The 16,506-nt window shown below is 30.5% G+C and overlaps 1 protein-coding gene across 1 annotated transcript in view; it reads left to right on the top strand.

Moving 5' to 3' along the window:
- The window catches only part of LOC129228348 (zinc finger BED domain-containing protein 5-like), a 44,857-nt gene extending 33,262 nt beyond the window's left edge, over nucleotides 1-11,595 (top strand). The window contains exon 2 of the mRNA XM_054863026.1: nucleotides 11,386-11,595. Within this exon, the coding sequence (XP_054719001.1) occupies nucleotides 11,386-11,595 (210 nt within the window). The remainder of the gene's footprint in view (nucleotides 1-11,385) is intronic.
- Nucleotides 11,596-16,506: the final 4,911 nt, after the last annotated feature.

The raw sequence follows: 16,506 nt of genomic DNA, 5'->3' as shown, positions 1-16,506 counted from the left end.
AACAGGACGGCTTTTTAATGAATCAAAATTCACCAGAAAATGGATTATATACCAGCTAAAACTCTCATTTCAATGTAGAATTTAGTTTTTTCCCTACAGTTAAGCTAAGCCTAAACCAGTGCCTAAAGCATATATAATGGACCAGTATGCAAGATTTATGGTTTCCCTAGAAAAGGTTAGATGGTTAGATCAAAAACTTTTCTGCCTCATTCAAAACGAGAAATTTTGGAATATGCAGAAAAGCAAAGTGTTCTTTAAACCTCTGGGGAAGTTTTCGTCGCGAAAAAAGTATGCGCAAAAATAGATGTGCTTAAATAAAAGATTTCTGTGAAAAAGCATTCCACATTTAAAATTCAAATGGAAATATTTTTTAACTTGACGCGAAAAGAACAGAATTTGAGAACTAAAAAATATGAGTCGAGATGTGATTCTTGAGAAATGGAGAAGCAAAGCCGTGTTTTGTAGTGTTAGTTTCTAATTTAGAATGATATTGTATATCAGGAGAATCCTTTTTTTTTTTGTTGAAAATCGGGTTGTTTCCTTCAGTCAAAGGTCGCTGTTTAGTCACTGAAATTGATAGAATAAGCAAAAAAATAATAATAATAACATGGTCCCAGAAAAATCTTTCATTTTTCCAACAGTTATTTTTTAATAAAGTTTTTTAAATGTCTGATTTTGCAAACAAGGCGTGGTCTTGATGACGTCACAAATGATGCTCTTTGGCACATTTTTTTTTTTTTTTTTTTTTTTGTTTCTGCGTTGTGATAATCAAGAAGCGAATTAAAATTGCGCTCTACGCTTGCTATCAACCATATCGTTGCCAATACACGTGAGTAAAGCTGAGAATTAAATATTTTGCTCTGTGAATGGCAACACAGAATGGCATTTCATCATTTGTGATGTCAGTGGCAAACAATGTAAACAATGAAAGCGCACCGATTTAAGTTTTTTTTTTATATTAAATAATTAATTAAAAAATTATTTAAAAAATGGTTAGATCTTATGTTTTTAAGCATGTTCTTTCAGAAAAAAATACTTTTAAAATTTTGGAATCGACCCCATTTTTGCTCCATGCGCGGAAAAACATTTCATGTGATGTACTTTCGAATATGAATAGTTCTTAACACATACTGCTCGAATTCATTTTTGTTTCTTAGTGTGGTAAAGAAAAACCGCTTTAATTAGCTTACAATTATGTGAAATTACCTGACTCAGGTATTAAAAAAAGCAGTGATCTCTACCAAGGCCCTTTTTTCTAGTACTTCAGTAAAAACAGAAATTTCCATTCCATCCCAAATTAGTTTCTACGATTGAATATGCGGTGCACTTCGCAATTAGTAATGCTCCCAAGCAATACAAATTTCTAGTAATATATATAAGGTTACACCTCATTCATATTTGTAATGTATTTCAATTGTAAAATTTACTTATTTCATTTTAGCACACCGAATGACAAAACCTCAATTTTTGGAAAAGTAAAAGAAGTACATTGAAACGGTTTCAACATTTATGTTTCTATACAAATATTTTTAAAATGTCCGCCACTCATATCAATGAATGAGCGAGATATTGAAGATTCCAAGTGAATGGTAGGGTGGGTTGTATTTAAACCACTCCCACAACACTTAGTTTAAAGCCACATTGCTAATCCATGAAGGTTAAAATATGTACAAGTAACAAGAACTAAGATTTCCTCATCCCTCCAGTAAGAAGTGTTTGCTGCGTTAGGGCCAGACCTGTGGGGGTTTTTTTTTTTTTTTCTATTATTGTACAGGATAGAACATCACACATTTCTTTCTCAATTTTTGTTGAATCCACATCATCGACATAAGAGATTTTTTTTAATATCCAAAAGGACAAATCTAGTTTATAGACTTTGAGCCATCTTAGAACATGAATAGAGTTGCATATATGGAGAATGTAAATGTATGTTCAACTGCTCAATTAAATAATATCTTGCCACCTATGAATATTTAAATATATTTAAAAATCGGGGTAGGTAAAAAGTTAAAGGTCTTTGTTGCAGTTATTGATAAATAGTATAAATATTGAAATAACTGTCGAAGTTACATGTTCAGATAATAAATGCAGTGATTTTAAATAATTGTGCCAAGAAAAGTTCTTAAAACGTTTGATTGAAACGAAAGATGGGCAGCAGTTAAAAATTTTAAATCATTGAGATAATATTTCTGATCATTTCCATGCAATTAAAATCACGAGATATACGCAGACGACAGTCTATTACGATTTATCTTTCTTATTGTTGCAATTATAAAGCTATTTTTATTCACACAAATAAAAAAAAAAGTCAGGCCTTCATGGAGCGATTGGCGCCAAAATTTAACCAACGCCTGTTTACATATGGATTCATATTTATTCCAAATTTCATCCAGAACGTAGCATTACTTCTTGAGATATGGCACTCACAATGAAAAAAAAAGAACGTTGGATTGCGCCACCCCCTTTTCAGCTGCTGACGCCAAAGTACAATAATTTCTTATACCCTCTAAAGGCTACTTGTCGATAAATTTTTGTTTGATTACGTTCATTATTTCTTGAGATATAGCGGTCACAATTGACGATGGCACAAGTTCACATAGGGGCACATATGTTTACCAAATTTCGTTCGATTTCATGAGGTAGTTTTTGCTGAAGAGCGGCCACAAAAAACTAGTCACACACACACGGACACACAGACAGACAGACATTTTTCAAAAATGGTCGAAATGGACTCAGCACACCTCAAAATGTTTAAATCCCGTTAAAATTCGAAATTCGAAAATTTGCACGAATCCAATACTTTCTTCGGTAGAGAGGAAAGTAAAAATATTGTGTCGTTTAACTCAAATGAAACTGATTTATTAAAAATATGCCTCATTTAAAATTAATATCGTCTGATACCTTTACAAAAAATAACTAAGATGAATCAATCACTTCGCCAATTGAAATTCTTTTACTCTCGTACTTTTAGTACTCGGCATTTTTTTTTTTTTTTTTTTTTGATAATTGGACCGTGATGAAAAACAAGTTTGAAAATTATAATCTAATCTGCGATTTTTTTAATTCAATATATTGAAAAAAATTGTGTTTGCTTTTCTGATAAGTTAAAAAAATTAGGCTGCATTAAAATGGTTTAACAACCTAAAAAAACTTCCTTTTCTAAGAATTAAACTAAATACTTTTAACATTTTTAAAGGAAAACTGAGCACTTGGAGGAAAACAGCAAAGTTTACAAAAAATATCATATTTTAAAAGTAAGAAAGTATTCTCTTGAATCCATTTTAGTGTATTCCTTTTTCTCTTTCCATTTATGCATTGCATAAAAGAGTAAAGTTCTCCCGTAGTAACTTTTTTTGAAATCCCAAGTACCATTCTAACTTCTAAAGGATGAACCGTGCATGGAATTGCTTTAAAATCTTAAGCAAACTCTTCGTAAAATGCAGTTTTCTTAAAAGTTATACAATGTGTTCTTGCAAAAAAATTTTTTTTTTAAATCCAAAAAAACGCACTTCTTCTGAAGGGCTTTTGAAAACAACTTCATGCGTTAATTCCTGACGTTTTTGCAGTTTTTAAGACACAAAGCAGAAGTTAAAATGATTTAAGCAGCAAAAAACGCTGAATGTCTTGTGCTCATTTTCACATATAAATGCATTTATCTAATATTTTTTTATTTTTTTTTTTTTTGAAAGTTGAAAATATTAAATTTATCATCGTGGCCGAAAGCGTATAATTAAAAATTGTGTTTTTTTTTTTTTTTTTGCCTTAATTGAAGTTAGTTATTAAGTCAATTTAATTTTCTATCGCATTTTCAGACACGAAAAACTTTGATTTATATTATAATCTAAATGTTTATAAATATTGATGCACCTTCCATGACTTCATATAGGAGAATATTATCAATTCATAAATACTTTTTATTTTATATATTTAATTGTTGTTATTTTTTTATTAATCCACTTATTAAATTATTTTTCTACTCACAATTTCTCATTAAATCTGAATAAAATTGTTTGGATAATTACTTTTTAATCACTAGAAGGCTGTCTCATAACGTCACATCATACAACTGTTGGGTATGCAAATTTGTTCATAAGAAATTTATTGAAGAAAAATCAAGCAAATTTGCCAAGCAAAACCAGTGTGTTTATTCTTAAATTTTTTAACTTACCTGCACTTGAGAGAAATAATTAAAGATGCATGAACAGTATAAATATTAGATAGATTGGTAGATAGAAGAATATAGCTTTGAAGTTAAGCCAACTGCGACAGCTACGAAACCTTAATAGGAGATTTTGGCAGATGTTAATGGTTCTACATAATTTAATTGACACTTAACAATCGGCTGCTCATGAGAAATTTCAAATGAGAATTCTTTGAAATTGTATGTTTATGAAATGCTTAGTTTAAAATGAAGTAAAAGCAGAGTTACAGATAAGATTTTTTTTCCCCAAAGATGGTAAAATTTTCCGTGAGATTTTTTCAGAAGAAGGAACTTCATATTTAAAAGTGAAATATATGAAAACATTCATATGATCATTTAAATATAATTTTTTTTAATGTAGAAATGGAAGATGAAAAGCAAACAAGTGATTTGTTTGGTTTTGATTTTTCAACACTTAGAATGTTTGACATTTGTATTGAAAAAAATAACAAGATATTCAAACATAATCTTTTCAAAAGTATATTTTTCAACCATGCTAAATTGTTATTGAAAACATAAGGCGCAAAAACACGCTTGACTAAATTTTTGAGGAGCATTTTAAATTTCCAACGCATGAATTGCATATGTACAGAAGTTAAAAATATATCTACTTAAATTTATTCTATAACTAAATCCCAGCTTAATGTCACAGATTTTCTACACATTACTAAAACTTAAAATCGGATTTTTAACACATGCGATGCAAGTGTACAAACGTTAAAAATATCTCTATCTAAATTTATGCTATAACTAAATCACAGCTTGAAATTACAAATTTGAAACATATAAGATGCACGTGTATAGCCGTTAAAAATGTATCTACTTAATTTATTCTACAACTAAATAAGATTTTCAACACAGAAGATGTACTTGTATATTCGTTAAAAATGTATCTACTTAAATTTATTCTATAACTAAATCACTGCTTAAAATGCTCTATATTTTAGTTAAAGCCAATGTAAATATTTTTTTTAAACCACAACATCAAACTTTTAGTTTTATTGTAGATTAACTGACAAAAAATAAATTTAAAAAAAAAATCTGAAATATACATTATTATGCTCGCGTCACTTGCTGCTAGTAATATACAGGCGATTCTTTCAACTTTATTCGCCATCCGTTTATCGAATATTGCTTCCAGTTCTCTTCCTTAAAAAAATAACCACTAATTAACTGTGCTGTATGTTTCGAAAAGAAGCGAAAAAGTCATTCTAAAGCGGGCGTGTTGTGCCACTTTCTTTCATTTCATCATTATCGATTCTTACAGATTCTTGTTTCAAAGGCAGATTCATAAAACCCCGAGGCAACCGATGCTTTCTTATTTGATCCCAAAAGAAAAATTAAAATTGTTGTTATGGCTTTAATATTTTCTTAATGTTGTTTTTTGTTTCCCATTGTAAGAGAAACTGAATAAATCTCAGCTTTAAGAGTACTTCAGAGTCAATAAAATCGAATTTCTTCTTTTGTCGAGGGTATCAGTTGTTTGTCTTTGTCGGCGAAGTAGTGAAAAATGCATACTTATATATATACTATATTTTAAGAGAAATTGTTGTTTGTGAGTAGGAAATTATATTAAAAATATTCATAAATAAAATACCAATTAACGTTGAGGTAATAAAATATATTTCAATATATAAACTATATAAATGTTTTAATTATTAATTTACGCGCCTAGACTGTTTGGCCGATTTTCATGAAATTTGGCACAAAATTAGTTTGCAGCATAGAGGTGAACACCTTGAAGCGATTATTTAAAAATTCGATTTTGTTCTTTTCTTATTCTAGTTTTAAGAAATTTTTACCGAGCATATTATCATAACGTGGACGAACAAATCAACATAACGTGGACTATCAAATTACCATAACGTGGACGCGAAAACTACCAGATGTGACCATGGGCGAGCAAATAAGCATAGCAAATTGGCGAGAAATTCATCATCCATTATTTGTAAATATACAGGCGAACCAAATGACGACCACGGCGAGCAAAGCGTGAGGGTATCACTAGTAAATTAATAAAATATACTAGACAAAAATCATAAAGAAAATTATTGATCAAAAAAATACAATATGATTACATTTTTAAAAACTAACGGTGTTTTATAAATAACTGGCGGTACCCGCACGGCCTCGCCCGCGGTTAAAAAAAAATAAACTAAAAGGGGCCTGTATATTTACAGGTATCTTCTTTTATGCGTATAGTTAAAAAAAAGGAAAGTTTCCCGCTAAAAGTCAGTAAACTTCCTGGAAGCTTTCTGAAGCATTCAGAAGTCTTTCCAATAAACTCCAGTCATGTTCCTCTAAATCATCAGAGAAAAATTATTGATAATTGTAGCAGTAATAAATTGGCTCTTTCCTCATTTACCAGGAGAGCTCCTGAAGCATTATGGCCGAAACTGACAAATCAACTGCAAATACCGAACAGTATATCTGCCTGCAATTCTTGCATAACTATTATGTATAGAGACTGCATTAAGCACTTGTTTGTTGCTCAGTCAATCTTGAATGGCCGTAGTTGAGCTGAAGACGAAACAGGTAATAATGGAGCTGAATATATTTTTACAAAGCTAAGATAATATTAAACAATGGTAATGTTTTTCAGTTGTAGCAATTCAGAAATCTTTTACGCAAATATACTTAATTGCTTCAGGAAATTGATGAAAACCTGTGGAAAACACGGAAGTTGCTCGGAAATAAACTGTGAAGTTTTGGAATTTTCTAACAATGTTTATACAGGGGAGGGTGGCCCAAAAGCAAATAGGTTTTAGAGGAACGCTTAAAAATTCTAGTTTTTGGATTTTTATCGCAACAATTTCGGTTTTATTTAATAGCAGGGTTCTTGAACTTCGAAATAAAAAGTGATTTTTTTATTATTTCAAACCCAATATTTTTTTATTATCAAACTTTACAAACGTTTGAAAAACCCGCTCTGTCCTACCAGTTAAGATTAACTAATTGTAATTCGGTACTATTGCCAATCAAATATGAAGTTATAAGTAAAAAAAATAATTGACGAGCTACCTGCCATTATAAAAAAGTATATAAAAAAGTTGTACCTACTCAATTTAAAGTCAGCATATTTGTTTATAAAACATAAAGAACTAATTGATTAAATTAATATACTAATTAATTGCCATCCTAAAAAATAACTTTTTAAAGTTATACTTATCCTATTGAAATAGAAAATCTAAGTCAGCACATGAGGCAAGACATTATAATCAAATATATATGATTAAATTCTATACGCTCTTTGCCCGAAGGCACTTTTTTTTCAATAATTATAACCTTAAATTTAAAAAGGAAACAAACAAAATAACTATCGTAGTTTGTAGGTGGTTGGTGTCGGAATAACGTTATATTATTGACAATCAAAAAATTGCGCTGATCTTTGACTAATCACAAATTACAACACTTCATTTTTTTTAAATATATCTCTTTTTTTAATTTTAAGCCTCGTTGCGTCATGCCGCTTCACTGCTGCTTCACTGGGACTGATTAAAACTCGGAGGTGTTTATGTAAACATGACTTACGTGTGCATTGCCGCTTACACTACACACCATAGGAGGGCATACGAAGACCTTCCCGCACTAGGCGACCTACCCGCTTTGGGCCACCCTCCCCTAGAGATTAAGGAACTCTCTAAAATAATGATACACTTAGAACCATGAGTAAAAAAATGTTTCAACGGTAAAATTTATATCTTCTTTACATTAAATGGAGTCACCGACCTAAACATATTTCTTTATTTTTAATTTAGGAAAATAAGGAATGTCATGAAATTCAGAACCTTAAGTTTTCGTTCTGTTATAAGAAAATTAAACGGAAACATCCTTCGTTTCTTTGGCTACGAAAGACTTTCGCTTATGTTTTGTCTTAGTAGATATCTGATTTTGGTTCTCTTTTGTTTTCTTTGAAAGAGAATGAAGACAGATGTTACAATACAGTTAATTTTAGCTCTAAGCTTTCCTTTTTTGATCAAAGAAATTTTCCTTTTTCGATATAATTTCAACTTTTTTCAGTTTTGTATAGTCTGTTTAAAAGAAGAAAAAAATTAAATTTAAAAAAGAGATTTAAATTTTGAGCACTAAAAAGTTTGCTGTAAAATTCATTGTTTATATGACACGCGCTAAAATACATTTCTTCAATGCTTTAAATGAAAATTTCTATTATCAAAAGGCAAAAATGTTTTACTACTGCATCGTCATATAAATAATAGCCAATGATCGAGTAACGTACGTGTTTCAACAATGAAACTCGCGCCACGGCATGATAATTTGATAATGTGTTTTGGTAATGTTTAACATGCAGGAAAAGGCTATATTAAGAAAGCAAGGCTGAACTCGATCCGGTCACTTAACTGTTATACTGGCAATACTGTTTCATTTTAGGGGAATGAAGAAAGGAAAGAATGGTCAACAATGAATGCTACCTACTGGAGTTTAGGGTTAATCCACAGGAGTTAGGGTTAAAATTTCAACTATCAAAAAATCACTAAACGGGCAGTTGCTTCGTTAAAATGTAGAAGAAGAGAAGCGATTTTCACCCGTCAATCTTTGACGGACGATTTTCCAGTATTTAATACGTAATTATACTTGGCGAAAAATTGGTCTTTCGAGACCATAGAAGGAAGAAAAGTTGCAGAAGTATTTTTTAACAGCTCTTCATCACAAAAGTATTTTTATTTGTTCGTTAGCATTACAATAAAAGCAATAACAATAGACATTAAGAAGTTTGATTAACAGGGAGTATGTAGCAGCTGCAAAGAATTTATAGGAAATAATATCTTTAAGAAGAAATAATCGGGCTCATTTTTAACCCCCGACACTTATAAGTTTGAGTCGTCTGTGTATCTGTGTGTATGTACATCTGTCTGTGGCACTCCAGTGCGTAAACGGAAGGACTGATTTTGAAAAAGAAAATTTAATTCGAAAGGAGAGTTGATCGAAAGTGTTCTTAGCTAGGTTGCGTCTTCGGAGACAATAATTGACGAAGATATTAATTAAAGAACTCTAAAAAGTTTTTTTGCGATTTTTGCAGTGAAAACAAATTTAAAATTTTTAAAATTTAGTACCAAAATAAAGAGTATTTTTCTACGTCTGATAGAATGTGTTTAAAACTTTCATGTTACATAGAATTCAAATTTATAAGGGTTTTTTTTTAAAGCAGATTTTGAATATACGGCTAAACCTTTATTTACGCGATTGATAACCGAATTCATTGTTGGCCGACAAGGAAATTAAAAGCAACGATTGAAATTTTTTATCTGCTGCCAGTTTCTATTTGTCAACAAATAAAATACTTGTAATTGATTTTTAATAGTACAATGATTTAAAAGGATTTTCGATTTTTCTTCTTAATTCTACATTTGCGTCCCAGTCGGGTTTTTTTTTTAAATTTTTAATTTAATGTTAGAAATAATTTTAACATGAAAAAATATATAATTGGGCTATATATACTAACGTTTACAGTAAAGATAGACTAGATAAAACCAAATAAATGCACCATGGTTAATTCAATCAAGCTCAATTAACTATAAGCTACAGGTATCTATTTTAATCAAACGATAGGGACCCGCACTGTATATTTTTTCAATGACGGGGGTCCGCTCTGAATATAGGTCTATGAAAAGGTCCGCTGGCTTGAAGTTTAAGGAACCGTGTCGTAGCGAGATTTTTTCAGGTACATTATAATTTTCTAGACGAAATAAGAATTCTTCAAAGTAAAACAATGTCCGATTGTAACGTTTCCTTACTTCAACATCAGTTATATTTTAAATACATTTAAAAAGGCAAATTTGCTGCTGTAAAAGTAAAATAGTTTATATTTAGTCAACTGCATATTGTCAAAAACAAAGTGAAATTTTAAACCGCATTTATTTTGTTTTTCTCTTCCAAGAAAATTCCCAGTGCAGCAGAAAAACAAAAAGCAGCGAATGAAGGCTCAAAAATAAATTTGCTGCTGCTTAGTAAATATTTTTCTTTCGTCTCAGAACAACAAAATCCAGATTAACTTTCAAGATTTTCTCTAATTTTGTATGTTCAAAAAAATGCCGTGAGCTGGATGAAAAAAATAAATGAAAATAATTCATTGTTTATTTTGTGTTAAAAGACTTATTTCTGCTTCAGGAGAGGTAGCTTTTCAGTTCCTACTTGTTTTTTTACCAGGTTTTTTTATTTCTTCAAAAATAAAAATATCGGTTTTAAAAATGATTATTTTTAGTAATGTAAATATTTCTGTAAAAGTGTTTTTTATCTCTGTGAGAGCTATATTTTTTCTGAATATTCTTACTTAAATTTTCATTCAAAAATATTAAGGGTACGTTTCACTTGAAGCTAGCTTTTTTCTGGTCTTTGAGATTGAAAATCTTTAATATTCATTAAAGTCAGGGTGGTTATAACAACGTAAGGTATTTTGAGCCTCTAGCCTGCGAAGTACTGAACGAAACATGGCCAAATTTCATGAGCGCAAGTAGTAGACCACGATAGAGTTTCGATTCCCGAATTAAAACACAATAGTTTAAAAAATCAATATAAAAGGGATTCAATCAAGTGGAAATTTTAGCACTGCAAAAGTGTATTATTGTGAACATAGTGCCTGTTTTTTTTTTCTTTTCTTTTTTCAGTGCTTTTAAATATAAATGACGCTTCTTTTTTTTTTTTTTTTTCATTTCATGAACATGACAACGAAAAGAAATGCATCTTTTTACATCCAAAACACATTTTTATAAGTATTCTTAAACTTTGTTGACCTTGTTTTTAAATTGGTATGTCACTAGGATCCTAGGGTCCTTCTTTGGCTCAAACAAAGAAAAAGACTACATGTGCTCTCTGAACATTCAGGTTCGAATTTTTAAATTATTTTCGATAGTATGCGTTAGAGAGCGACTCCAAGCACTCAATTATGTATACCAAGCAGTTCTATAACCCTCCTCCAGGAGCAATATAAGTGGTTTTGTGTTTTTTGCGCTAACATGTGATTTTATAACTTCCGAAAAATTTGCATGTAGAAGCAGTTCTACCTCTACTACGAATTTGTTAAGTTTCGTGTTTTTAATTTGTGTGTTGTTAAATTTGTTAAGTTACATTTATGAAAATTGTTTAATACCTTATGTAGTAGTACATTTGTACTTCTCATTCCCGCTTAAGTTTTTATTAAAATTTTTCACAATAAAAAAATCCGTCAGAGGGAATTTGTAAGGACAAAAAGCCAAACATTAAATCTTAAACTAGAAAAACACGAGAAAAATTGGGAACTTTCATCAACAGATGAAGAGATTGATTGCAGTCCCAATTCATCTGGCCACAGTTACACGGTTTTTACTACGGAAGATGAAAAGGAATTGGAAGTTGTAGGAGGTTCAGAAGAAAATGACCTAGTTGCATCTATTTCTTAAAATTTTAGGAAATTTGTTTGAATGTTTAGGAAATTGTTGTTGAAAAAAAATGATGTTCCTTAAAACTAGTATATGTGACTTAAACTTAATATAATGTGTTTTCCATTTGAATAAATTGGTTTTTGTTTGAACACCAGTCTTTCATTGGCTCCAGTTAGTTATGCAATGATTTTTAATAGGGAACCTTGGGCAAAAGTAACATTGGTCCAAACAAAAAACACTTGAAAAGGGTAATAACACTTTGAGAGAAAAAAAAGCTGTAGCTATTAAAAAACTAAATTAAGAGTTTTCTAGATATGTAAAAAAGTTTCCATACCTAAGAAATAGTAACAAAATTGCTAAGAAAGATGAAACAATTTCCAAAATGTGGGACAAAGTAGCCCATCAGGACAAAGTATTCAAGGTATAGAAGTTATAATTATCGTACTTGTTTCAGATATCACATATTTCACGATATATAATCTCTGTGTTAAAGTGCAAGGACTTGCAAACATCATTCCTCTTTTAAAAAGCGGACTCATTTTAAAGTGCCTAAAATAAGAACTGAAAGAGAGAAAAAAATGTATCGAATGTAAAAAGAAAAAAAGCAAGGGTTCTTTTTAAGGCGCACACTAACCGGTTCCACACTAATTTTGAAACCACTTTCAGGTAAACAGGTCAAATGGTCTTGATCTTGAACGGAATTCAGTTAGACATAAAGAAAGATTAAGTTCGTTACTTTAACATTTATAAAGAATAAGTGGATTCAATTTAGCAATTAACAAATTCTTTTCATTATAGTCCTCTTAAATGCTACATGAGAAATACTTAGCTTTTTAGAAGATAAAAAAAGGGGAAAACCCTGAAACACTGGGAATTACTGACCTATTACTGTTTGTATAGTTAATATCATTTTTTTAAACCTTCGAACGATGTTTTAAAAAAGTAAAAAAACTCTTTTGCTTAAGTTGCTTTGCTTGCAAAAATGTTTTTTATTTTAATTTTCATTACTGTTTTTCTTAAATGAATAAATACATAAGTTTAATTTTGCAAAAGTATCTTTCATTAAATTTCAAGCACCCACTAATGAAGGGGTTGCAAAAGTTAAATAATTTTTTAAAGTGTTATTCTTTTTATTGGAAATCAACGCATAAAAGCAAATGAAAAAGTAATACATAAAACATTAAGCAGCGTGGTGTCTGCTTTCACGATTTGTTTCATGAAAAAGGAATTGCTACTAACTTTCTTTAACACCTTTTTTGATAAAAATATTAAAGGATATTAGAGATTTATCTTTTCCTTTTTTTTTTCTTTTTTAAGGCATTGTATAAACATTAAATTTTTTTAAGTAATCTTTTCGAATATTTTACTAGAGAGTATTTAAGAGATATTTGATAATTATAATGTAAGTAATCGTGCTATTTTGCTTTTATTTTAATAAGTTTTCCACATAAGGTAAAACACCAGTAGTGGCCAGTGCTTCAGTAGTGGCCACTTCAACTTTACTTTTGTACTTTGAGGAAAGACATGAACAATAATAATGTGATTTTTTGTTGGAACGTAATGTAACTATCATATTAAATAAATTTTATTCATCAGTTATTTGAATTTCAAGTAAGTAATGTAAATACTTCGAATGGGAGAATGTCAGATGGCCACTACTAAAATTTTTAGATTTTGATCTAGCCACTGCTGGATCAAATTTGAGGTTTGAAAAAAAAATTATAAAAATTGAACAAATTGAAATTTTGGCATTTTTAAAAATTGGGAAGACTTAGAAAGCTTTGGGGTATAAAACGCTCATTGAGCTTTAAGTTTAATATTGTAGACCTACAGTTTAAAAATGTACTTCACTGTGGCCACTAGTGGGCGATTCTCGAAAAAATGTCCCGTGCGTAACGCTAAGGTTTTTTCTTTTCCAGCCAATCCTTCCCTTCAAAAAATAAGGCTGTTTAGGAATAATGCATGCTTTAACATACTATCAAAGCATGACAGTTAATCCCAGAATTGATTAACAGATACTTGATAAAAATAAAAACCTTAACGTTACGCACGGGACATTTTTTCGAGAATCGCCTTAGTGCGTTTCAAACCTTGAAGTGGCCTCTATTCTGCCCTCCTAAGCAGGGTTGGCAAAAACCCGGGTTTTTTTTAAAAAAGTCCATAGATCCAGGGTTTTTTGTTTTTTTTTAAATAAAACGCAAAAAAAAACAACTAAAGCTCGGTTTTTTAAAAGAAATGTGGTTTTTTTAAAACTTTTCTAGGGAAAATGAGGGGTAGTTGTAGCATATTGTAGTGTAAGTATATGGGCAAGGCACAAAAATTGTCTTGAGGTAAAAAAAAAGCTGGAAAATTCAGCGTTTTCTGAAGAAAAGTATAAAAGACGACGAAACCCAAGAATGGTGAAGTTTCAGATATTTTAGTTTCCATGATTAACAACAATTAAGGCAAAGTTACTTCTCGAGTGATAAAATCTATTGTTCGTTTGTTCGTTTTTAATTAGTACTACTTTTTTTTGTATTTTACTTTATTGTATTTAATTTTGTTATGCAAAACTACTGTAGAACCTCAAGTAGTTTAAATCCCTATTTACAGAATTCCAGCTTAATCAACACATTTCTTTGAATTTTATGTTGCCTGTTTTTCAATGTCTGTGTACAGAGAAATAAATATTAAACTGTTTCGTAAGATAATGAAAATACTGTACTTCCTATTCTATTTTCTGTCCGACCGATTGTAAAACCTGTTAATTTCTAAAAAAAATGTATCTTGTTTATTCGAGATTTTTGACGTGTTGGTTTGCAGAAAATAATAAACATGAAAGCGTTTTAGCTAGAGTAGTTTCATCTGTACAATCTACAAATATTTAGAAAATCGACTTGACAGGATTTAGTCAAGATAATTTGAGTTATTTATTTACCGCTTAAAGAAAAAAGTGAAATATATGTAGTTAAAATCTTTAAAGTATTTTTTAATGCCGTTAAGAGTTAAGAAATACTATTAAAGTTCAAAATTCATTTTTTATGTCCATTGTCTATGGTGAAGAACAAATAAAAAAAAGTTTCAATTGTGAAAGTATTTAAATTAATTAATTTTTTAAAAAACGTTTCAAAAAATTTTAAAAAACCCAATAGTGGGGTAAATAATGGGGTTTTTTAAATGTTTTTTTTTTATTTCAAGAAACCCATTGGGTCCAACCCAATTGGGTACAATCTGGCGTTCACCAACCCTGCTCCTAAGCCTAATGGGCTTATCTCAAGAGAGTAATTTTCGGCAAATCGACATTTCGTAAAATTGAATTTCGCACACACTTCTAACGCAAAACTTTAACTACGAACGTTTACACTATGGAAATTGAGATACTGCTTCTTAGCCTAGGAAATAATATTTTGAGATACGTGAAAGTGTGCTAGTGATTTTTGACAGTTTATAATTGAGATACGGCCTTTAAGCTTAGGAAAAAGACGGATTCCCTCTCAAACATTCCTTAGCAACGAAAAAGTGCAAATGCAAAAAAAAATGAGATACGTCCATTAGGCTTAGGAAGGCAGTACTGAAGAAGTGGCTACTACTGGTGTTTTACCTTATTTATAGATTTCGCATGTAGCACTATTAGCTACAGTGATCTGTGTTACTCAGAAGCAATGTTTATTTAAAGACAATAGTTTTGCAACATTTTGTAAAGTATGCCGATGAAGAAGCATACAATGTTTTTCGCTTTCACGCAAAGAACATTTCCTACTGTAGTTTATTGTTGTACTCAAGCACACCTTGGGTGTTCACATAGTTTTAATGCTAATGGTAGACATGGAACTAACTGTTTGTTAAAAGCTGGATTCAAAACGGGAAATATTGAATTAGCTTTTTTGATTGCGTGTGGAAATCTTATTCTACAAGGTTTATTTTGCACGAAAGAACACATTAAATCATCAATTAATAAATTAATAGTGGAGCAGTCAATAGCGCTTTACAACGAACAGTGTGTCGGAAAACCGGAATTTATTTATGAAACTTCTAAGCATGTTTTCAACTATGATATTTAAGACATTCAATTAATTTTCAGTTAGAAGAATGTACGTCGAGCTACCGCAAATGTTCTCACCAACAAAAACAGCACTGTAAATAGGTTGAACAATTTAATATGGTTTTCTAACAAATTTTCTAGGTAAAAAATGCGGAATCCAAAGTTATGTTAGTTAATTTTTGCGAAGAAACTTAAGTTTCTTAGTGTTTATTTTAGTATAGATTGTAGGCAGATAAATTTCTTTATTAATTGTAAGGTTCACATGGCTTCATTCCATGGTTTCTTAACGCTGCTCTTCCATTCAACATCATTTCGTCTACAGTTCTATTTAACACCATTTCGTGTACTCTTTTAACGTTTCGTCTGCTCTTCCATTGGACAGCATTTCGTCTACTCTTCCATGTAGTACTCATTCATTTCCATATCCTTTCACTCCCATTCTGTATATCCTCCATTCGGCAACTTTTACATCCAACATCCATTAGTAGACTCTTCCATACAACACAAAATCGTCAGCTCTTCCCTCTAGCGCACATTGAAATTCAATATATATTCATTTCGGTTTTTGTTAGTGAAGCTTTTTATTGCCCCACGAAAAAGGGCTTATTAAACAAAATTTTAAGATTTTAGTTTATTTTTATCATCTTCGTTTACCATCATCAATCCACTACAGAATATTTCGCACACTTTGCTAACTGTTGCATAAATTCTTAAATGTCTTTTGTGAGTGACCTTATTTTGTCTGCCTAAATTGAGTGTGAATGCTTTTAAGAAATTTTGAAGCTAATTAGAGTTTTGAAACAGTGCAATGAAACAAATGACTCTTTAAATTATTTTAAAGCTACATTTACCACCGATTTAATTTCAAAATTCTAAATAATTGCATACTATCAACTGCCTCTATTGTA

This window comes from Uloborus diversus, chromosome 8 (genome assembly GCF_026930045.1).
Source record: "Uloborus diversus isolate 005 chromosome 8, Udiv.v.3.1, whole genome shotgun sequence".
NCBI lineage: Eukaryota > Metazoa > Arthropoda > Arachnida > Araneae > Uloboridae > Uloborus > Uloborus diversus.
The sequence above is the reverse complement of the archived record's forward strand: the minus strand, read 5'-3'. Positions and strand labels throughout refer to the sequence as shown.